General features: G+C 43.0%; 1 protein-coding gene across 4 annotated transcripts in view; it reads left to right on the plus strand.

The window, feature by feature from the left end:
- Positions 1–18166, plus strand: part of LOC131680480 (segmentation protein Runt) — a 167214-nt gene extending 149048 nt beyond the window's left edge. For all 4 annotated transcript variants that reach the window (XM_058961191.1, XM_058961199.1, XM_058961194.1 and 1 more), the window contains 2 exons: positions 2366–2779; positions 16987–18166. In XM_058961191.1, the coding sequence (XP_058817174.1) occupies positions 2366–2779; positions 16987–17843 (1271 nt within the window). In that variant the 3' untranslated portion in view covers positions 17844–18166. The remainder of the gene's footprint in view (positions 1–2365; positions 2780–16986) is intronic.
- Positions 18167–25721: the final 7555 nt, after the last annotated feature.

Below are 25721 nucleotides of genomic sequence, written 5' to 3' on the forward strand. Positions count from 1 at the left end.
CCGGGGACCAACAAATTCTAATCCATTCGATACACCGAATCAATTAAATTACTAACATCTTGTTATGTGCTTACTCACCGATCGGCATCGTGTTGTAACTTAAGAAATGGTTGTGAACAACTCCCACCTTGGGCACTTCGACAAGAATTGTTTGTTTTGGTTTGCATGAGATTAAAAAGACCGTAACGTTTTCGGGTGGGTGCGGAAAATAAGTAACGCATTTAGCTCTGTGTCAAAATCTCTTCAATAACGCCACCGATTTGTAATTGAAATCGACCTTTTTTTTCTACGAGTGATAAAAATTCATCTCGTGTTACGTCTTATTTGTCTGTGATACCGGGCTGGTGCAACTGCCACTGAAAATCTTTCTTGAGTGGGGCTAGATCACACGATGAATAATTTATGAGACTATAAATCTTACCCTCTGCATCGCCACATCTGTGCACCAGCGTCGCGAAAAGTCAAGATCACTTTGCTCAACTATTCTTCGAGAAATTTTTTTTAAAATAGGTCACGATTCAATCAATTATAAATAAACCTCGTATTGAAAATGAAACATTGATTTGTACTGACTTTATTGACTAAAACAGTCAAGAATTGAACAACGTGCAACGATTTTCGTAAATTCTCGTCGTGTTATCGTGATATTTTAGTCTTGAGCTTACCGTTGGATTTTTTACACAGAGTCACGTGTCTTATAGTTTTCTAAATTATTTCACGGACATGAATTGTGGCTAGGTAATGTATTTTGCTCAGCACAGTTTCGTTTAATTCCGAACATTTCTCTGAATTTTAACAAAGGAATAACAGGGTTACAGGTGCTAGTAATGTCTTTGTATCTAATGCTCGTGCCTATGAGACTGGTTGCTAGCAGTTGTACACAATAGCTCACATAGAAATTTCAAAACCAAAAAGCAGAGCGAATAATCCATGAATGGGGGAAGATGAGGTATGAGTTCCTTGTAATTGTTTACGTAAGTATGATAAGATTATGTGGAAAATTAATTACTTCATGGATTACATCATGAACAGTTTCACGAACTCGACTGGTGAATCGTGTGTAGCATATTAGGAATTAAGAATCGGTTAAAAAATCAATGAATAATACACTGCGTTCCAGTGAAATTAATTACGTGCAAAGATTAGGATCAGACACATAATCGTAAATTTCAGGCACATATATCTTGAAAGTGAAAGGTTTTTTTTTTAATTTGTGGACCATTTCAAGCACACGAATGGTGAATTGAAACTTATATGCTCACAATCATAACCAGTTGACGAAGCAAGGATGGATCTTTGAATTATATAACGAGTGTCGTGTAATGGTTTTCGAGAAAATATCAAGATTATTTTAATTTAGTAATCCAATTGACGACCCCTAATACCAAATAATGATCAAGATGTGATAAATCATCAATCAGTTAACGTGGTATATTCGGTCCATAGACAATGTTTCTAGATTTGTGGATAAAATTAAGAGTCAACCATTTTAGAGTTCGCGAATTATCGGCGCGGGAAAAATGCATCGGCGGCGCGCCGCCGATCTACCGTTCGGCGTCGGCGTACGCTAAAAATTACCGGCGGCGGCGGCGTGGTGCGGCGGCGTGGTGCGGCGGCGTGGTGCGGCGGCGTGGTGCGGCGGCGTGGTGCGGTGGCGCACAGGTCTAACTGGCACTCTTGTGAAAATGGGCGAATTATCTTGTCATTTCGTTGAAATTACGCCGGCCTGGTAGCCGTTTGTGCTTCGGGTTGAGATTGACATTCGCGGGAAACGAAAGTACCCTGAAAAAAAAAATTAGGCTTGGGGGAGGAAAACCAGAACAAATCAAGCGTTTTTCTTGGATTCCCAGGATACCAAGACAGTCTGTTGATTGAAGGGCACATGTTTAACATATCAACAATGCTAGGGCTTAGGGAAAAATTGACCTTATCAATATGTAATACGTAAATATTAGTACGAAATAATCAATATTGTGAAGATAGTAAACTATATCACTCATACGGTCGATGACAGATTTGTTAGGTTAATGAGAAAAGCACAATTACACCCCAGATGATATTTAAAAAACCGGATAATAGATTATGAATCAAATTTATTTTAACTTTTATTCGCTTTAGACAAACAATCCTTATTACTTTTGGACGACACTGAAAATAAATGAAATTCTCAGATCGATTTTCTAATCCTGTATTCTAAATAAATGGCTGAAACAGTCCAGTAGCAATTGTCAGTAAACATAAAGTACCTTCATTACTAAACTACTTTTTCTTCTGCTCTTTTCTTTTTCTCACGTCGCCGTCGCAACCTCGACCATCCCATTTTCTCGCCACTTTCGCCACACCACCCCGGAACCCGAACCGACAGGGTTTCCCCATCAATTAGGCGGCATGGCGGGTCATTTACACATGGCCAACGATTGGCGGCAGCTCAACGGTCGGAGTGCGGCGGGATTTCCAGGTTCGCATTTTTTCCACCACCACGCTGCGGCGGCAGCGGCAGCCGCTAACCCAGCCCATTTCGCACCGCACATGTTGGCCGCCATCGATCGGATCGAGCAGCACCAGCAGCAGCAGCAGCAGCAGCAACATCAGCACAGGCAGCAGCAGCAGCATCATCCACACCCGACGGCAGCGACTACGATGGGAATGCTTTCGGCGGTGGCGGCGGCGGCATCCTCCTCGGCGGCAACTACCGTCGGCATCTTCAGCAATGGTACCGGCGGCAGTAACAACGGCGGGGACTCCACGATAAACTCGCCCCGGATTAGCGATTCTAATGGTGAGTTGTTTTTTTGCACCCATCTGAAGCTGGGTTTATTTTTTTGCGGATCTATAATCCTCGGGTAAGCGAGGGGGGTGCAAAGAGTTCGCTTCCCAGAATATGGCCACCAATGGGAGGTTGGTTGGTTGTTGTTGGCTTATGTTTCCCATTTCATTGCGAGGATGGTAGTAAAAATTTTATTTGTTTTTGCGGATCGGTTTCAGGCTCCGGCGTAAAAAGCAAAGTTGTGTGTGATTACGATTCGTGGTATTGTAGTACCCGGTAGGAAATGCGAGAACTAGGGCATTGATGCTGCCATAGGATTGGTAAGCTTTAAGGGCAAAGATTTGGCATTGAAAATGTTTTGTAATAATGGAACATGTGAAACAAATTCTTAACAAATTTCAATTATTACTGAAACTCTTCCCCCTTATCGTTTAGCGATTTTTGCATCCGTTTTTTGATAGTTTCACTATTTCAAGGCATATTCGAAATAGCGACTTCTAATCTTTTGAAATATCTCTTAAAACCGCTTTGATCATATCGGCAATAATTAAAAAAGCCCACTGAAAATTCATGATTTTTTTTGTAATCTAAGTTATTTGTCAAATAGTATTAATAATATGACAATCTTTTTTTTATTTTGTTTAATTTACAGAACAATTTGAATTTGCAAACACTAGTTTTACTTAATATTTGAACGAGTAGTGTGTTTAGCAACGTAATGACGAAAAATGTTGTAAAGTAATAAGTTAATATATATTGTATAAGACGAATATGTTTGGTACTTTTGGTGAAATTGGTGAAATAGTTTTATAGGATACTGGTCGTAGTGGTTCGTATCCTACAAAAAAATTCACAATCATCTGAAACAGGTTTATATATTAAATATTTAAATATTATGTTTCGACTTCATCTCTTCAGTTTCATAGCATACCATCTTGGCCATCAGCTGTACAGTCCAATTGATATCTCGGCTAGTGATCCACCACACAGCACAATTCTAAGTTTCTTTCGACGGAGCATAAAATTCAACTAATTTGCACATGAAGGCCACAATTTCTAACAGAAGTATGGTGCACTTCACGCGCAAATTGATTTTATCTAAACTTCATTCCTAGGGAGAAACATGATATGGATAAGGTATTTAACTATGAAAATGCCCTTAGATTTTTCTTAATTTTTATATACTTATATACGATTTGAGATTCTCTTGTTGATACCCCTTTCTGTAGCCAGTATCCTTGGCCGCTTGCCGCCCCGACTGCACACAGGAAGCAAGTGCAAAAATGACGGCCTCTTCCAGGTTTTTTCTTAGTTCTTCGCTTAGTTGCTGAATGGTGTACGATTTTTTTCGTTAGAGTTAGTCAGCTTATACATAAAATTAGCTGTTTCCGTTATTCGTGCTACATGTCCAGCCAAGAGTACTTCAGTACTTGGTACAGTTTCCAAGCTACCGTTTTTCATTAGGAGCAGATTTTGACATTGAAAATGTCTCACTGCACTATCTGTGTCATTTTAAAATCTAAAATCATCGTTTTTGCGTCACTATTTTAAACGTTAATAACTTTGTTATTTATGAACGGATTTACTTCTGGTTATCACCAAACAATTCGGAATTAACTGAAATTACGTTTTATTGCTATAGTGTTTTTGTATTTCAATAGCACCTTATTGAAAAACAAGCACAAATGAATAGATCTCGGAAAACGTGAAAACTCCCATACATCAGTCAATCTATCCCCGGCAGAGCCGTCATTAGGGAGCACCTTAGTGACTCAAACGAATACGAAAAGTTATGAATAAATGTGCCGCGTGCCCATTTGAATCAGTTGTTGCTCTTTTGCCAGACAAGTAACATCGTGGCAATATCGTCTCGTACGACAGAATTGAGCACCCAGCACCAGGTATGGGAAAATTCACTCATTCGTTTGGTTGCACCTGATAACCATTCATCCTTGGTTCAGCCACTCACAATCAGCATAGTGAGCGTGGAACGACGAATCGTGAGAGACTGCGATGAATCTTCTCTACATCACCATGTTTCTACAATTCGATCAATGAATGAACACTCACTGGTTGTGAGCGATTTAATCTATTTTAGAAATGAGCTGAACGTCTGCAGAATAGGGAGGAATTGAATCCTGAATGAGTCAAACTGCATTCATTCATCGAATGCACTCTATGATTCATTCCAATCAGTTCAGCATAAATCAATTTTTTCTTTTGCTCTTCTCATCCTTTTTTCAGTATGCCATCGGGCAAAAAAGTGTTGCTATTTGTAATAATACTGAGAAACAGCATGTAGTTACCACTTTAAGATTTATTGCTCGATCGAGGCAAGCCCTGACTTCGATAGACTATTCATTTTCAATTCAACACTTGTCAGAACAGGATCATATTTTTAATTGTGCAGGATTTGAAGGATTTTTGGCAAGTTTTTCTACTGCTGGAGGAAGCTGAGGTTTCATGGTCACAGTGTCCCGTCAAAAGCAAGATACACCCACCTGCAAATTTTGATGCATAGTAGCGAACGTCCGGGAGGTCTTCGAAAGAAGTTGCAAAAAACCTGGGAATATATTTTCCAATACCGGTAATCGCGTATCTTGGTAATAACTCGCTTTCCTTCTATTTTACAGAATAGCTTGAATCACATCCGGAATTCTTAAAGTATATATTTTCCTATCAATTCATTTGAAGTATTCTCCTCTACATGGTCTGAACAGTATCCTTCTGAACTTTCTCTTTCTACCACAGAAGGCAGCAAAAAAATAAATCCATAGATACGGTCTCGAAAGGATAAGCGGAAAATACACATCGATATGCAAGTTTTTGGATGACCGCAGGCGAATTTTGAAAGATTGTAAACTTCCTCAAAACGTCAATGAAGTATGCGCCTGGCTAAAACATGTTTTATCTGATCATCTTCAATGACGATAAAATACCGTTAAGCTTTACTTTGGAAGTTTTCCTTACAAAAAATCACAAGCGCGTTGGAATATCCATGCAGTTGTTCCGGAACGTCAAACAATAAACGTCTAGATACTCCAAATGTTTGCTGTGGCTCTGTCAGACCTCGTAACGTCTATCAAACGAAGTGTAAAAAAGACTGATACCCATGAGGCCGGCACACACTTTGTGTTTAATGGGATTGCACGTTCTTGACACGCTCTATACTGGTACAATTAAGATGCATTCGTTTCACTTACAACTAGTGTTTCAGATTTCGCGTCAGCATGCCATCGGCCTTACTTGACCATGCAGGACGACTGTACTTGGTATTCAATTTTAATTTGTCCCAAAGTGCAATGGTTGCATGACAGGATTGATTACAGTGGAATCGACGAATCGTTCTTGGTATGGTTCCAAAGTCTACAAAGGTATCGTAAATGTATTTGAATGAGCCACTCAAAGGCCTTAGAAGAAGCAGATTGAAATGCATATAGCCAGTGAAGTTGCGTGGTCTTCTGGGGCCCTTGGTAGACTCCCAATTTTGCTGCCTTTGGTAATTGAGTGTGCTCCTTGAATTAACACACTTATCCCGACTTATTTCAAACCTTTTCCTTATTTTTTCATAAAATGCCGAGAAGTAGATATGGTTTATTGGGCAATGAAAGGCATATTATCTAAGATCATTTTTATATAAATATGTATATATTTCAGTGTAATTCGTAGAATACAGTCCAACGTACGTAAAGCAAACAAACAAAAATAACTCAATCTTGGCTTAAAATGTATTGTCGGTACTCAAACTTTCGGAAACTTTCTCCAATAAATCAGAATTGAGTTTGAGGACAAGCAAATCCTCCACTGATTTCTCAGTCAGTCGCATTCGATGATCTGTGAGAATTAGTTTAAGACCACTGAAGGCCCTCTCGACAGAAACCTGAGGAGAAGGTGCCGCCAAAATTACCATCGCCAAACGGTAAAGAATAGGAGACGTAATCTTCCGTGATTCCCAGTACGTAAGTATGTTGAATTGAGTGCTTGTCTTAGATCCATCTGCAAGTTGAATTATTGGCACTTTTTCTTGTAATTCCAGCTCTTTAATCTGAGAGAGAACAGATTCATCCATGGAATGTGATACTCCCATCGGAATGTCGTCTTCTTCGAAAAAGGCAGAAAGGTACAAATCCAAGTCGTCTTGTGGCTCACTCGCAGATGTAGATGGAGCAGGCTCAGTTGCCACCCCTTCAATTTCATCAAGCCGATGATATAGCTGGAGCAGAAATTTCTGCAAGTTTTATAGAAAAACAGTTTAACGAAATAATTCGCCCAGATTTAAAGTTGTCATTAAATGACGTAGTGAGATTTATTACCTCCATATTTCATTTACTAGCTTCAGGTTACGTGCAATTACAATTTGTAACGTAATTCTTACCTGGATCTTATCTTTATCCTCTGTTGAGATGCGCTTGGAACCTAAAAAATTGAATCTTGGATCCAAATACAAGCACGCTTTGAACTGCAAAGAACTGGTAAGTTTGTTTGCTCGAGTTTTAAATGCATTCAACAGCCGTTTTGCGAGAATGTTTGATTTCAATTTATCCAATTGTGATTGGCACTGCAACCAATATACGTAGAAGTCTGACAGCGGACAATGCCTTTTCTGCAGCTTAAGTGTAAGAATGAAAGCTGGTTCTAAAGCCTCACAAATGTTTTCAATAAACGACCAATGTTGAGTGAAGTCTACAAAAAAATTAACTATGTATAAGACATACACTTCATATTTTTAATTGTATATACAAAACCAAAGAAATTGTGTAATACAAATATACAGAACGTTGAAAAATAATCACAAAAAGTTATATGAACGTTGATCACAAATAAATTAAATATTACACATTAGTTTAGTACCTGTTTCAGGATAGCTAGTTTTCAACAAATTGAAAAACTGGCGTTGTTTAAGGAGTGATGTCATCATGAGAAATTTTCCATTCCACCTCGTGTCGTTGGCGATAGGAGGTAGATGAGCATCGTGTGTTCTAAAAGTGTGGTGATATTCACGATGCCGTAGTTTCACCACCATTTTTTTGGATCTTAGCGATGCGTTCTTTGTAGGGTTTTAATATGTCCCATACAGCTAACTGAGCTGTATGAGCAGCGCATCTTGTACTGTCAAGAATTTCCTCGATTTTACAAAAAGTGTCCTCGTCATCTAGTGTTATCAATTGTACATCCCCTTGTTTGCCATCAGAGAAATCATCTCCTTCCAATGAGTCATCTGATCCGATGCTATGTTCATCTGTAGATAATTCGTCGTCACTGGTAATATCGCATGTATCATCAGGTAACTCAAAAATGCGACGCACTTCTTCATTAGCCACGAGCAAGTTGATTGATGGGCTTTTTTCTAGGGCTGATTTCTCTAACATTTCTTTCAACAATTTCACGGTCGCCACCATATTACTCCCATTGTCGTGGGCAATGGAGTACACCTGCTTCATGTCAACACCATATTCCTTCACAACGTGCATTATTACGTCTTTCAGGTTTTCTTTTGTTTGTCGGCAGTGCATTTCTTGAACAGCTTAAATAATTAATAGAATTTAGACCATTAGTTTATGTTACGCGGCATTGAATGAACGGTATTTTAGATAATGTAATGAAATTCCAAATAGTACGAAAAATGGTTAGATCAGCTAAAATAAGTCTCCCAAATCAACGGATTTGAAGGACTTAGGTGTCTAACTAGACTTTAAACTTCTAGAATTTAAAGAAAAAATCAACTCACCAAGATTCCGAATTACAACTTTCCCGTCATAATAGTATTGTGTATTAATACCAAATACATGTCGGTTTCCACGAGAAGCGCTGTCGATTTTTAGGCTAATCAGCTTTTTGGCCATTTCTTTTTTTATCCAGCTACGTGCGAGCTTCGAGCTTTTATTGATAAGATCTGAAATGGTCTTCCTGTTGACTGTAATACCAGCTGCGTCGTACAGGGGCCCAAGTAGAATTTTGTAAGCAGACATCTCGAAAAAGCTGTATGGCAAATTATTTTCTGTGAGCAACATCAAAGTACCCAGAATTACTTTTTTTTTGTCTGATTCGACAACGAGTTTTTTCTGTTTCTTTTTGGTTGCCACTAACTCAGCAACATTAGTTGCAGGTGATGACAACCCTAGCCTATCATACACGACAGGATGATAGGCTTGAACATGTCGTTTGAAATTGCCGGCATTCAGAACTGCCTGTTCGTAGGCGCATTTGTTTTCTGCAACACATTTGTATTTGCCATCCTGCTCACTGATAATTTGCAATAATATGGATTTCTGCGTGGGATTTGAGCGCTTCATACTGCAATAATTTTTAGCAACTCGGTATATTTTAATTTTGACTACTTATCTGTTTTTACTTGCTTTGATCAGGTACCAGATTAACGGTAAACAAAACGAACTGATTGAACTAGATGAGGACTGAATCGATTCAATCAATTATTCGATCATCGAGTGTCTCGCAAGTCAAAACAACAATATTCCAATCTGAGTCACTCACTTCCAAATGTCATTCCGAAAATTTGCAGTGAGAATGGGAGCCGATCTGAATGCGAATGAACGAACTCGTTACAATACCTCACCACTGAGTTCAAGAATGAATTATGTGACAAGCTAAGGTGAACACTCTCTCACTCATACATTGTGAGACATAAATAGCGAATGGGAGGGTGAGATATATCAGTGAACGAATACTATGGAATGAATTTCGATTGCATTTTTCCCATACCTGCCCAGCACACTACGCATCTATGACTGACGTCACCCTCGACTATTTAAAGAATATCATTCCTCGAGCAAGTTCATTCTCTCGTCGAACGTCGGGTCGTAAAGAACAGCATTAGCGATCAGGAATGTTTACAATGCGCTACGGTGAGTGCTGCATTTGATCTCTGCTACCGCTGGGGGTGGGGACGACGACAGGTCTAGGCATCCAGCGGCCAAGCGCGCTCGTGATGTCTCCTTTCCATGGCTCTGATTGGCTGTATTGATTTTGCCGATGACGTCATCCTCGGATATATAACTTTCAGCATTCCTCGGGCGAGCTCATTCTCTGGTCGAACGTCGGAGCGGAGACGATAGCAGTAGCCGACAGATATATTTAAATTACGCAGTGCGCTGTGAGCTGCTTTGCACAGGGTTGCCACTATTTTTCAAAGAATATCTGGCAGATCAACTAAAAACGTCTGGCAAAATCTGTCTCTTAACAGCGACCTCAAAGTCATCGAAATTTATGAATAGATTTTTGATAAATTTAGGAAAATATGCCCCAAATTTCCAAAATGTGTGTGTGCAAACAATTCTATAATTTAAAAATCTAGCACAATGAGAGGTTTGTCTTTTTGTCTGGAAGCTGCAAAAAACTCTGGCTTTTTTTTGCAGATTGGACCTATTGCAAAAAGTCTTCAATTCTGCTAAACATGGCATTGTGAATTGCTATGTCTCGTTAGTTATTTTACTCGATTTTATTACTCTACTTGAGGACATATTAGCACATGCAAATAATCCAAGAAACATTTCTTCATTCGCACACACACGGTTGATTGCTTCGTGAAGCCGGTCACTCCCGATTCCTAAAAGTTCGGCTGGGGGTTCGTTCATTCCAGTGGCCTTATGATTTTCATTCTTCGAACAGCTTGACCCACTAGTTGTCCTTCATCCTCAATCGTCATTCTGTTGGTGTCCCCTCTACTCGTTTGTCCATTCAATGGCAACTCGATGTGCTTCCGGTCCCGGTCGGTAATCATGCCCGGTGCCGGGATGCTTTTCCTCCACAAGTTTTTGGTCGTTTTGTAAGACCTTTACGCGTTGATTATGGCAACCAATTTATCTTTATCGGTTATACAAATATTTCAATTATAGATCCAATTTTTTTTATTGGTTAGGTTTGGTTAAGACTGGGTGAAAAAGTTTATAATTTAGGAAGTCTTCGCTGAAATTCGTTTATTGAAAAAATCATAACTTAAATATTACTCCTAAGGAAATCTTCAGAGCTCGACAGTACGCAATTTTCTTCTTTATTAAAAATATGCACATGCTAATTAACCATACTCTCATGTACGTAGATAAAAAAGCAAGTAATAAGTGATTATGCAGTAAGGTTAACTTTTACGTCATCTCGATATCATGGTTGTACCAATTAATTTGTAAATTTCCAGTGTTTTCAATCCATATATCCGGAACCGGAACTCCGATCGAAACAAAAATCAATGACAGTATGTGGGAGTGTAATACCGTAAAAGATTGATTGATAGATTGTCAAAATAAATTTGACAAAAGATTTTGGCGTTCAGATGCCTTTTAGTTGGACAATGGTTCTAGGTTCAGCATCGAACATACTTCGAGTCCAACTAGTGTTAACCAATTATATCCTAGCGTATGAAATTTCATACGCAGAACTATCAATCGTTGAACGCGTATTTACTGCAGAATTTAGGCATCTAACTGCTTTATTATTGCACTAATGGGATCATTGCACCTCATATTTCATTGTGAAACAAGACAACTGCCATTTTCTATAATTTTGTTTACATTTTTGAACCGTGTATAGTTGGGGCAAATGGCGGCTGAAAAGTAAACAATACATTTAATTGAATTTTATTGATGGAAATCGTGCTAACAATTCCATTATGTGACAAAACGTTCCTACAGGTGTAAAAGAAGTGTTGTCTATCAGAAAATCCGAAGAAATATGTCAAACAACTTAAAATTTGTTGTTTTTATTAAAGCGCACGAATTTTTTTGCGCGAGATATTTTCATTCTCAAAACCATTTTAAGCGGTGATTTTATTTTTCCCATAATCTTTGATACATTTTTTGGTGGAATTGAAGATATCACTGCATTTGGCTCACTTTTTGAAACCCCTGGGTTATAATGGGTTAAGCGCCAAGAAGAGAGGCGAGAGCTCCAAAGACTGACAAGTTTCTAGCTTAGAATGACTCTAACGACAGAGCTCAAGATAAGGATAGAAGAGTTCTACAAAGGACAAGAGCTGCGTCCACACTTGGATAAAGTATGTAGTGACGGGTATCAAATTCGCCATGAATGCCGTCGCACGAGAGCAGACCACGTTGAGGACGCGAGCTGAAATCGCCGAAAAACTGCTAACGATTGCAAGGCGAAAGCGGTATCCGAAGAACCATAAAGGACGACGCAGAATTTACGGCATACACATTCTGTGAAAAGAAAATGGGAGACACATGGAGAATGAGGAAAATGAGGACTGATAGTTACCCGAAGGAGGAATTTATCCCGACACCGATGCCCACTTCCTTGGGCCATTTGACTCCCAGCTTTGTGGACATCCACTTGCACATTATCCGGCGGTGAACCACCCTACTCCGACTGAGAGTCTCCTGGAAGCGGAATTTCTCTCGGTATCGATGTCTGTCTCGTGAGCCAATGAGTTCTAATTTTTGTCACGATATAGGCGGATAGTCCAAGGCGGTGAATCAACCCTACTGTGAATTCGCCGGCGCTAGATTTCTCCCGATACCGATGTTCGTTTCCGTGAGCCGTTTAGCTCCCTGCTTCGTCCGGTTCTGCTCGATAAAGTCTTCGGTGGTAAATCTAGCTTACACAATGGACCAACGGGTAGGTGCAGCGATCCCAGGTGGAGCAAAGTCTCCGGTTCGCTGGCGCCCCAATGGGCCGCTGCTAGCTATTCGACGCGATCTACTTGCTATAATCTCCGTCGGTGGATTTAGCCTACTCACGAGCTACCCAGAAGGGTGTAGATGTCGGTCCGGCGATGCACTAGCACCCCGACAACGCAAACCCGCTGTTACGTCGCGTACTGCTCAACGGCGGTGGACTTAGCTTACACCGGCGGAGAGTCCCCCGGTGGCGGAATTTCTCCCGAAATTCAATTTGTGGTTTAACGGCGGCTTTCTAGTCGACGGCGCTACTTTGTTGGACCCTTCGCCACTTTCTTTGCAGCTCGGAGAATATACTCGCAACCTCTCTGTTGACCTGTATCCCAGATAAGGTCGTCGTACTACATACGTACTACTACATCTCTCAACGATATTGTCAACTGTTACACCAGGCGAACTTCATCGAACCTAGAACATTCGAAGACCACGTGTTCCGGTGACTCTTGTACGCTCACACACTCCGGGCAAAAGGGTGACAAAGCTTGTTTAAATCGATGCAGGTACTTCCGGAAGCATCCCTACCCGAACAAAAACTGCGTCAAATGGAAGTTCACCTCGTCATGCATCCACATCGACAAATTTGGGATGAGTCAGCGGTCAACCTTCCTTTCTCTGCGTTGTTCCACTCTTGCTACCACTTAGCCAACCTGTCCGCTCTGACCAGTCTCCTTGCATTTCGTGTATTACTCCGTTAGTATCATTCCACATTGTCAGCCAGAGTGATTCAGATGGGAATCATCCCGACAACGCTGCATACCGCTTCTTACGAAATAGTCCTGTAGACACTCGCGACACGAACAGCCATTAGGTGAAACGTGCTTGTCAACTTCGTCCGGTTCCGCTTGAAATTCGGCGCAGCAGCCCAGGTAGGGATGTCGAAGACTGTAGCTAGTAAACTTTTCGAAACTAGCCAAATCAAGGTAGAGGGTCAGGGTCTTCACTGAAGGCTGCTCTCAGCATTTAGTCATTAGACGACAATCTCTGAAACGCCGAGACTTTTCGTCGAGCATCTTCACATAGACAGCGGTACCCGAAGTGTTAATAAAGACTTGCGATACAACAATGCCTAGAAAACAACGGAAGCTACCGAACGTGCCCTGCTAGCCAGAACTGAACAGATAGTGATGTTCCGTGCGGTTAGAAACGCTTTCTGTACCGAGAAGCTGGGGTAACGCTTTTCGAGTTGTGATGGCAAAGATCAAAGGTTCATCGACGCAGGTTGAAAAGAGCCTGAAAAGAGAGAACAATAAGGTAGAAGCAGAACAAAAATCGCTGAAGATATGTAGGTCTCCAATGACGAGCTTCTGACAGTGGAGAAGGGTTTTAAAGTGAAGAAAGCTTCTAGTTCGAATGAAACTCTGTGGTATTGAAAATGCAATCCTTGCATTCCCGAATATGCTCAAGATGGTGATGACGAAATGCCTGGAAGAAGGCTACTTCCCTGACATGCGAAAAATCCAGAATTCAGTGCTGCTGCACAAGCCAGAAAACCCGCCGGGAAACTCAGCATCATATAGCCTAATGTGGCTGCTGGATACTTTCGGGAAGCTCTTGAAAAGGGCCATTCTCAGCGGTGAACAATATGCACGGAACGTGAAAGCGGGGTGTTAAACAGCCAGTACAGATTCCAAAAAGGATGATTGAACAGTCGTAACAGCGCAGAGAAGGCGTTCAAACAGAAGAAAAGGATAAATCGGTAATACATCGTGGAAAGGATAAACGGCGAGAACGCGCTAAACAGTGCCATCTATAAGACTACAGTAGCATCGTTGTATAAAATTCAGGGTCCCCAATACTTTAAGAACCGAGTGCTGGTTTACAATACAAATTTAGGGCAGAATGTCGGGATGATCTCTATCGGCGTCATTCTAGTGGAGGATATCGAGTATTATCAGCGGATGGTACGAAAGGGGTGAGAGGAGGTTGCCGAGAACAGAATCGATGGCCAATTGACAACAGGGGAGGGGGATGACACGGAGAACGGAAGATGGACCCATCGACTGATCCCAATTTTTCTTTGTGGACGAACAGAATGCACAGTGTGTTTTCAGTAAGCTATGCAATTGTTTGCGCTTGTAAACAATTTTCTTTTCACTTCCCTTCCTAACAGCGCAAAATGAAAAAGCACCAGCTACTCTCGCTGTGAGGGATAAGCCAAACGAAAATTGCGCTCCTCCATCACCAATAGGAGCACAATAGTGATGTAGACAAGATAGCAGCATCGCTTAGTAAGTACATTGCTATGTTTTTCCGAATTCTTTATTCGCCACCTAACTAGCTAGAGAGGTTCCAACAAAGGAGTAAAACCACAGAGAACAGACATATAAGCTAAAACAAACTTTCCCGAAAAACCTGTGTAAACATTTAAATGAAAATACGTTGAAAATCACCATCGCATACAGGTTCCCATGCGTGAATCACCATTGTATCCAAGTTTGCACACAAGTTCCATATAGCGATTGCTGGCCGATCGAAGCGCCGACCAATGGCAAATTGCTACTCGCTGTTGTCATTTCAAAGCGACAGTTTTATTTCTTACACAAGTTGAAAACTTAACTTGTATGTCAGTTCTCAGTGGTAAAACTCAGCTCTCTAGCCAACAGTTAAGAACCACTCCAGGTGCAGCCAACGTTAAGACCGGAACAATTTGAACCCATGATCTGGATTTTGCTTTCCAGTCTTGCTACCGGGCATATCCCGAAAGCATGGCGTGAAATAACTGATAGATTTATTCCCAAAGGGGGTGCTCAAACTATGAAGAAGCTAAGAGTTTTAGGCCCTATCAGCTTAAGTTGTTTTCTTCTGAAAGATTTGGAACGGATAATTGATCGTCACATCAGGAACGTTAGTATAGTTGTATATCCACTGCACAAAATGCAACATGCATATCAGTGTGGGAAATCTACTATCATTCTGCTTCACGTTGTTGTTTACAATATTGAGAAAACCTTCTCCCTCAAGCAATCTAGCTTGGGAGTATTCCTAGATATTGAAGATGCTTTTGATAATGTGTCCTTCCAGTCTATTCGCGGTCATGGGGTATCCGCATGTATATCGGGTTGGATAAACGCAATGCTTAGTAACCGCATTCTTTGCTCATCACTGCGACAGGTTGTGATACGGAAGTTGAGTATTTGCGGCAGTCCTCAGGATGATGTTTTATGACCTTCGTTATGGAACCTAGTTGCCGACGGCTTGTTGTAGAAACTCAATGCGCTTGTATTTCCAACCTACGGGTTTGTTAATGACCACCAAACACTAATTACTGGACTTTGCATCGGAACAATCTGTAAATTAATGCTACAAGCATTAAGAGCTGTCGAACTGCGGTGTCGACAATAAGTTAAATTAACCTTAACAAAACTTCAACGGTTATTTACACGAAGAAGCGAATAATAACCGGGGTTTGTCCCTTGCAGTTCTTTGATTCTGGGCTACTGTGTGCAGATCAAGTCAAATACATTGTAGATATATTGGATTCCAAACTGAATTGGTCTGTTCACATGGCTTTCAGAGTCAAGAAAGCGTGCATGGGCTTCATGCAGTACAGACGAAATTTTGTAAAGACCTAAGGTCTCAAATCTAGATACATCTATTGGATATAAATGACACGAGGTCCAATACTGTCATACCGATGCCTTGTGTGGTGGCAGAGGGGAGAGATGATAACGGTCCAATCAAAGCTAAACCACCTGTATAGAATGGCGCTCATGGCGTTGACTGGTGTTTTCACCACAACTCCGACTGCTGCTCTTGAGGCACTTCTAAATATCAAACTATTACACATACACCTCAAACAAGAAGCACCATCATGTGCATACAGACTGCAGGTTACTGGGCTTTGGAACAATACACTTTGTTACACTGACGGTTCTCTGATGAAGGGACGTGTTGGTGCTGGTGTCTACTGTTATAAAATGAGAATGGAACAATCTCACTCACTAGGTAGATACTTTACTGTATTCCAAGCAGAAATCTGCGCGATTATGTATGAAGTACAATCAGCCCTTCAACAGAGCTTGTCCGGCAAAGTTATTAACTTCTTCTCCGATAGTCAGGCTGCATTCAAGGCCCTTAGCGCAGACAAATCACGGTCTAAGATAGTGATCGCGTACCGAACCCAAATCAAAGAACTAAGCATTATCAACACTATCTACCTTGTCTGGGTGCCCGCACATTCCGATATTACAGGAAATGAATAGGCTGACGAATTGGCCAGGGCAAGTTCAGCGATTGACTTCCTGGGTCTTGAGCCCGCCTTGCTAATTTCAACAAGTTGGATAAGAGAACAAATACAGTCCTGGGTTTCGTCCGAGCACCGCAATTATTGGAGAAATCTAAAACTCGAAGACCCGGCGATCGCACCCAAAAACCAGCGCCTCAGTGTTACATCCTGAGAGGTGGTAACCCTATCCAAAACCATCCAATACATTCTTTATTAACTTGTGAAGTTTTGTGATGTGAAATAGCATCCAAACTATTTTGATACAAAATTCTACGTACTCCCCAAGGGTTCACAAAAAATCTTTAATTAGTAATGATTAACTAATACAAATTTTCTTCACTTTTCAGATGTTCACCTGTCACTCACCAGCTGTAACCCCCACAGTACGACCAGTCCGAAAAGCTCACCAATTCCCTCCAGCGATATCCATCGTACGGTTTCGTCCAACGCGGAAGATGGGAAACCCTCGGCAGAAGGCGACTACGACACGGATGACGATAATGATCAAATCAGCGTCACCGGTTCCGATCTCGGTAGCAATAACGGTCAGAACGAAAACGATCGACGAAGTCCACTGATGGGTGGTGCTTTCACGTCACTTATACAGAAGAACCACGCCAAAATGAAAAGCGGCCTCGAATTGCTGCAGAATGGAACCTTTACCGGTGGGTCCTATCCGGCTCAGGTCCAGCAGCCACATCCGTTGAATCACGCATTGGCAGCGCAACTGTTCTTCCAGAATCCTTTGATACCTCAGCCGAACCATTGGCTGTACAATCAATTGTACGGGAACTACCAGGAACTTCCGTGGTTTCGGCAATCACTTTTCGCTGGTACTAACAAAAATACGTCGAGCAGCGATATCAAGGACAGTCTGGATTCTCCAAAAGGGAACGATACTGCCGGGACTAAGCGATGCATCACGGTTGTTTCCAGTAATGGTGAAGAGGAAGAGGATAGTCCCCCACGAAAAATGAATATTGCTGAAGAGGAGGAGGAGGACCGAAGGAAAAATTCACCATCCGTAACGTCGACGAAAAGATCACCTAGTCCGGAGGTTATATCGCCGGTACCCTGCGATGATACTTTATCCGGTTTGACAATCTTGGAGCGGTCCCCGAAATTAAGACGGAGTGCATCTCTCTCCGAAAAACCCAGTAGAGGACAGCAGGTTAAACAGGGCGATGTTTGGCGTCCCTATTAAAAGTCGTTTACAAGTCGATACAGTCTATTCAAACCACTCTAGTGGTTATTCAGGTTCAGACTAAATTGTTGTTGATCAAAAAATACAATGCCCTCCTGACGGTTACCCAGTTGCGAAATTCGGCGAATAGTGTAAAAACAAATAGTGAAACACATATCCCTTGTAATGTATTGGATAACAGTACTTGTATAGAATTAGCTCTAAATATATGTATAGCAATGTTATTAGATGATCCCTCTCAACTGATACAGGTAGAATGTAAAATCCCAAAAACCGACTCAAATATTACCTAAGCCCGAAAGAATAAAATCAAACTTCATTAATTTCTAGTTTTATTGCCATTAGCAAAATTCGCGGCTTTCGCCACGCATCATCGGTTCATTGCACACGCCTTCAGCGTACCCTTCCGAAAATGGTCAACCTCCTAAAATGCACCCACCTCCAATTTGGCCACCATCAAAAGCTTGCTCGGCCCATCCCCGCATACATGCAACAACGTGCACAATTCCACAGTATGCAATAATAAATCAGTTTACCCACTATAACATTTTAATGAGCTTTTATGTGTGCAGCCAGCCAGCATTTTACGCGGAAATGCATTCTCCGCTCCTCCCGGTCAAAGAGTGGTCCAGCGTCATGATTCTTCCGTACCAGGTTCCCTTCCTCCCCACGGCATACACGCGGCCTTATTATTCGGTAGTGAGTGCAGTAGCTCACAGCGCCAGGAGCAGGAGGTGCAGTTGCGCACCTAGTCAAACGTATCGAACCAGGGCTTCCTCCAAATCAGGGCGTGCGGCCAACTAGCCCATAAACATATCCACGTACACATCCTATATCAAACCACAGCGACTAAAATCCAAACTTACCGAAATGTTTGCACACTCAAACGTCCGCTTTCCCTGGGCCGTCCCCCCGTGTATGTTCGCGCTGGGGTCTGGCCCGGTTGCACTTTGCGAACGGTTTGGTGGAAAAAATGGACACTGGAAAACTATTTTGAGAGTGTTCTGCAGGATATCGAGTATGAACAGACCAGTATTGTAGAAAATCTAAATGCTTCTGATGATAACACTTCGATTCTGTATTTTTCCCTACGCGTTGCAAATTATATCCATTAATGGTTCCTTCGAAAACGCGTTGATGATTCGTAGCCAATACTGTATTTTTATTCGTGAGAATCGAGCCGTATAACTTGTTTTGAAATATTTTGTGTGTCTAAACAATTAGTGTTTCATGCATCCCTACCACCTTATGAACTACAAAAACAGCAAACTTAACTACGCACAATTTTACACTAGAAACACACATATTCACTATTTTTGAGAGCTCAGGTAGCAATAAAAGGCAAATAAGCGACCACCAATTTTCTTTATTGTAGGAAACCGAGGAGAGTTGAAACAGTACCCCTTGGCAATGGACTTTCATCTGCTCGAGCTATTCATCCTACATTCCGATTAGTTCAACATTTTTACTGACTTTACTTCCCTGACTAGCACTGAGCTGTGATCTACTCACATTGAAGATCAAGTAAATTTTTACACCGGGCTCTATTGACGACCATCTTTGTATTCTCCGTACGACACTTCTCGCCGACGATTGGGCAATGTTTTTCTTACAAACTGTAAGCTCTGGGTCATATGAAGACTACATACTCTGGTATCTCCGTTACATTTCCACATTTTGGACGGAGGGACGGCTTAGCCTTGTTTGTTCAAACCGATTTATTTATTTATTAACAGATTAAGGCCGAAGTGGCCTGTGCCGTATACAAAAGATTCCTCCATTCCACTCGGTCTATGGCCGCGCGTCGCCAGCCACGCAGTCTGCGAAGGGTCCGCAAATCGTCTTCCACCTGGTCGATCCATCGTGCTCGCTGCGCGTCACGTCTTCTTGTACCGGTCGGATTGCAATTGAGAACCGTTTTCACCGGGTTATTGTCCGACATTCTGGCTACGTGCCCGGCCCACCGTAGTCGTCCGATTTTTGCGGTATGACAGATGGGCGGCTCCCCCAACAGCTGATGCAACTCATGGTTCATTCGCCGTCTCCATGTGCCGTCTTCCATCTGCACTCCACCGTAGATGGTACGCAACACTTTCCGTTCGAAGACACCAAGTGCGCGTTGGTCCTCCACGAGCATGGTCCAGGTCTCGTGCCCGTAGAGAACTACCGGTCTAATCAGCGTCTGGTAGATGGTCAACTTCGTACGACGGTGAACTCTGTTCGACCGAAGTGTCTTGCGGAGGCCAAAGTAAGCACGATTTCCTGCCACGGTGCGTCTACGAATCTCTCTGCTGGTATCACTGTCGGCGGTCACCAGTGAGTCCAAGTACATGAACTCTTCAACCACCTTGATTTCGTCGCCACCGATGCAAACTCGAAGCGGGCGGTTCTCATTCTCTTCTCGTGAACCTCTTCCTATCATGTACTTTGTCTTCGACGTGTTGATGGCAAGTTCGACGCGCTTGGCTTCTCTTTTCAGTCTGATGTAGGCTTCCTCCATCTTCTCAAAGTTTCGTGCAATAATATCAACGTCATCGGCGAAGCCAAGTAGCTGAACGGACTTTGTGAAAATCGTACCACTCGTGTCGATCCCTGCTCTTCTTATTACACCTTCCAGCGCGATGTTGAATAACAGACACGAGAGACCATCACCTTGCCGTAACCCTCTGCGTGATTCGAAGGGACTCGATAGTGTCCCTGAGACACGTACTACGCACATCACCCGATCCATCGTCGCCTTCACTAATCGCGTCATTTTGTCCGGGAATCCGTACTCGTGCATAATCTGCCATAGCTGATCTCGATCGATAGTGTCGTATGCGGCTTTGAAGTCGATGAACAAATGATGTGTGGGCACATTGTACTCGCGGCATTTCTGCAGTACTTGACGAAGAGCGAACACCTGGTCCGTGGTAGATCGTTCGCTCATGAAACCCGCCTGGTACTGCCCCACGAACTCTCTTGCAATTGGTGATAGTCGACGGCATAGTATTTGGGAGAGTACCTTGTAGGCGGCGTTCAGCAGGGTGATTGCTCGGTAATTACAGCAATCCAGCTTGTCGCCCTTTTTGTAGATAGGACACACGACACCTTCCATCCACTCCTCCGGTAAAATCTCCTCCTCCCAAATCTTGGTAATCACCCAGTGCAGCGCTTTAGCCAGTGGCTCGCCACCGTGTTTTAGTAGCTCGCTTGGTATTTGGTCAACCCCAGCGGCTTTATTATTTTTGAGCCGGCTAAAGCCGGATTTCTTGGAGATCCGGAGCCGGTAGTGTAGTGTCTTCCGCGCGTGCTCCCAGGTGCGTTACCGTGCCATCCTCGTCGTCTGCTGCATCGCCGTTCAGGTGTTCTTCGTAGTGCTGCCGCCACCTCTGGATCACCTCACACTGGTCCGTGAGAAGATTCCCGTTTGTATCTCTGCACATGTCGGCCTGTGGTACGTGGCCCCTGCGTGAGCGGTTCAACTTCTCGTAGAATTTCCGTGTGTCTTTAGCGCGGTACAGCTGCACCATCGCTTCGCGATCTCGGTCTTCCTGCTGGCGCTTTTTGGTCCGGAGAACCGAGTTCTACCTGTTCCGTGCCTGTTTATATCGCGCCTCGTTCGCCCTCGTGCGGTGTTGCAGCATTCTCGCCCATGCTGCATTCTTCTCTTCGACTAACTGCTCGCATTCGCCGTCGTACCAGTCGCTTCTTCGGTCCGGGCCCACCGTACCTAGTGCAGTGGCTGCGGTGCTACCTATGGCGGATCGGATATCTCTCCAGCCATCTTCAAGGGCAACTGCGCCTAGCTGCTTTTCCGTTGGTAGTGCCACTTCCAACTGCTGCGCGTATTCTTGAGCCACTCTGCCATCTTGTAGCCGCTCGATGTTTAGCCGCGGCGTTCGGCTTCGACGAGAGCTATGCACTGTCGAAAGTTTGGAGCGCAAGCATACTGCAACCAGATGGTGGTCCGAATTTATATTCGCACTGCGATAAGTGCGGACGTTTGTGATGTCCGAGAAGAATCTACCGTCGATTAGAACGTGGTCGATTTGATTTTTTGTTACTTGGTCCGGTGATCTCCAGGTGACTTTGTGGATATCTTTGCGAGGGAAGAAGGTGCTTCGGACTACCATTCCACGGGAGGCTGCGAAGTTCACACATCGTTGGCCGTTGTCATTTGATACGGAATACAGGCTGTTAGGCCCGATCACCGGTCTGTACATTGCCTCCCTTCCTACCTGTGCGTTCATGTCGCCGATGACAATTTTCACGTCTCGCAGAGGGCAACCGTCGTATGTCTGCTCCAGCTGCATGTAGAACGCTTCTTTCTCGTCGTCGGGTCTCCCTTCGTGTGGGCAGTGCACGTTGATGATGCTGTAGTTGAAGAAACGGTCTTTGATCCTCAACTTGCACATCCTTGCGTTGATCCGCTGCCACCCGATCACACGTTGGCGCATCTTGTTCAAACCGATGAAGATATCTTATAAAGCGGCCAAGGCGGTACTTCGACTTGAGATACTCGATGCAGTTGCAGGCGGTGGACGTAGACTACTCAAACGGACCGATGCCGAGCTCGGTCCGGTATCCCTGTTTCTAAAATAATTGCGAACCCGGTTGTGGATCTTGCTTACTCCGTTTGGCGAACTGTAGGGTTAATTGAACGGTCAGCTCTGGTTACTAGGTCGATGGTCTCTTCTCCAATTTCTCTGCAGTTCAACTAGTATATGTGCGTCTACACTACTAACTACATTGCATATCCTTTCGTCTTTACACATCTCTTGTACAACATACACGTAGGGCCGGTAACTCGCGTTGCTCTTCTTCGAATCTGGGATAGTTCAACACGATGTCACTGGTGTTTCCTCCACAAACTGCTACAGCGAACAGGTGTGTGACCGGTTCGATACAGACATTCGTAAAAGTAGCCGTAACCTAAAAGGAACTGCGTTATGTGAAATTCTATCTCGCCTGCTATCTGTTCCCCTACAAAGACACATTCGGAATTAGGCTGTGGATTCATTTCCCGTTCTTCATGTTATCCCACTCTTGTTGCCACTTGCCTAGAGAGTGTAAGTTCTGTACGCGTCGATTGCTATGAGCTAGAACCTGACCAGTTCGCAATCGAAATCAAAACGCCCTCAGTATCGAAGACGCTATATCAGAGAAAAGACGCCGCTTACTGCTTCCTAGAGCCTCAATGCTCATCATAATTCTAACTCCTCACCGTCAACAGGCACAGTCACCGTGGTTATTGAAGTTTGCTCGATCGTCGTTTATCGCTCTCAGATATTTCCATGCACGTTTTAATATTATTGCTGTGTCTATGACGGTGATCTGGATCAGCTGGGCCGCTTTGTAGTTACTGACCACTTATGTGGTGCTGGACTTGCTGTAACTTTGCTCCATTCATCCACTTTTTTGATTATTGATGGTCTCCAACGTCTGCTATTCAACCTCTGCCAGCAATGTCATCTGCGAATCCGACTATCTCGACTTCTATACACATCATCATTATTGGAACGCTACTATACACCACACTCTAGAGCTTGTTGAACAGTATACGAAGCTTTATGATACTCACGCCGTGACCCTAATCGATTTCTGCCCCGAATTTGTATTGTAAAACACTGTATTGCTGTCTATCTTCCATTCCGGAAACCAAACTGCGTAGTTCCAACGCATTTCGCTAACTTGTTGAGTATGTCCTTTTCAAAGAGCATCCCAAGAATATCCAGTAGGCATAGATGCCTGAAAGATGCTGAGTTTACTAATAATTCTCTTGGTTTGGGAAGCAGAACCAGCTCCTGGATCTTCCATCTGTCTGATAAGGTTTTCACCCAGGCAATTCTTCAACAGAACGTTGATGATTATATCCGAACACAGCAGAATAGCAATTTTCAATGCCACGTTGTAGACTTAGATTTTTCGCCACTCCCGCAAACTCGACATTGGAGACCTGTATATCTCCGACGATTTCTGCCCTACGATGTCTTTTACCATGTCGTCAAATCATGCTTCGGGCAAAGATCCTTTACGATTACCTTCAGCTTATTCAAGCACATTTCAACAGATATCGATGTACCTTTGTCATCACCACTCGATTAGCGTTATCTCTAAGATTGGCATCAGCTTTTCGGCAAAGCTTTTTGTAGCTGTTTAATATGCTCAGCGGTTTCTCCGGTTTCATAGCGTTTTTGGCTGCACGGAACATTACGTTACGTGCTTCTCTATCTGTTTCGGTTCTGGTTCGCTGTATGCGTACCCCTGCTCTATAATAAGCAGTCCGGAAATTGCTTAGTGTCACGGCCCTGGACGACAACTGTTCCTAGTAGGCTAGTTTTCTAGCCATTGTTGTATCACATACTCTTCGCTAACGATTCTCTCTGCTTGTCTGTACTCTTGTTCGCAGCCCGCTATCTATGCTTTCCGCCAGACCCCGTCCTTTATATAACCGTGGGGTTCCGTTGAAAAATGCTGTAGTGAATAGCCCGATGATCGCAGTGGATCGCAGTTCCTCACAGATTCTCCAGCTCCAGCTTCATGTTTGGTTAGTCTGCTCCACCGCCCAGATATTGATGCCTCCTCCGATGACAATCGGCCTTCGCTCAATCAGCTTGTCAGTTAGTACGTCAAGCATCAAGTTGCACTGCTGCACTGTCGCCCACTTTTGCGTTATGTAGTGAATGACAACAACAATACCGTTGATTCTATAAATCACAGATGAGCGCTCCATTACTTCTTGGATGGGGAATTTTGGGAAACAACTTGTAACGCAGCCATGCCTGCTCTATCGGCCACCCATTTACCGTTATCCGGGAGGGATTCGATACGGTTCTGTAATAACCGGAACGCCACATTTTTTTCTTCTGTCGTCTGTCACAGCAGAAACTGTGTGACGGCACAGTGATTTAGATTCACTTGGGTTGTTTACATTATTGTTGACCTGCCATTGTTTTCTTGTATATCGGACATTTGAAGCCTTTAGTTATGAGGTCATTCCCGTACTTCTTTGCGTAGATTATGGATTTCTATTCTATGGATTCTATTCTATCGAGCAGTTTCTAATAAAGTGGCCTCTCCCTTCGTATTTTCTCCATTTATATCTGTCCGGGTCTTTGTACTCTCTCGCTTGGTAACCGAATCTCGTGAAAATGAAGCTTTGTTTGGTAATTCTAGGTATAGCTCTTATATGAACGCACTGACTACCAAACTTTTACTTTAGTCTGTTTCCAACAGTTTTCTATACACGATTGTCGGAAGCCATATAGACTCCATCCACGTTCCACCATTCGCCTTCTTCATCCGGATTACCGTTGGGGCATCTCGTAGGTCACATTGTTCCTTCAGCGCACTGCTCAGCTCGCAGAGCATACTTTTCGTTGATTGTCTTGAAGGGTAAGCTCTAGACCGTTGGTCTCTTTTCAGTTCGAAGAAGGCTTTCTGAGCGGGGCGTTTTTTCACCACAATCACCCCAAACTGCTACATTACAAACAAACCGTATCAATTCTTACTGTTCGCTGGAACTGAGCGCATGTCAATAGAACGCCTCATTTTTTTCTCGAAGAACTTAAGGTAGGTCCCTCTCTTTCATCTGCGGTATCAGATTTAACTCATGGTTCACAACAGTGCGTCAACTATTGATGGTTTTTGCCTGCGTTTCTCTTGTTTGGTGTTTTGTTCTATTCCTCCTCTCCTTTTCGTTTCACCGGACATGAATGTCGGAAACCCATGGACGTAACTTGTGCTTCCTCAGATACTTTTTTCAGCTTTGCCTCGTCAAGCATTTCTTCGGCGTTCTCAGCGTGTGGACTGAGCTAGCAGACTAGTTCAACGATATTCATGGCGAATTTGATACTCGTCACTAGATGCGTGTTCCTAATGTGGACGTTGTTCTTG

The sequence above is a fragment of the Topomyia yanbarensis genome, chromosome 1 (genome assembly GCF_030247195.1).
Source record: "Topomyia yanbarensis strain Yona2022 chromosome 1, ASM3024719v1, whole genome shotgun sequence".
Taxonomy (NCBI): Eukaryota; Metazoa; Arthropoda; class Insecta; order Diptera; family Culicidae; genus Topomyia; species Topomyia yanbarensis.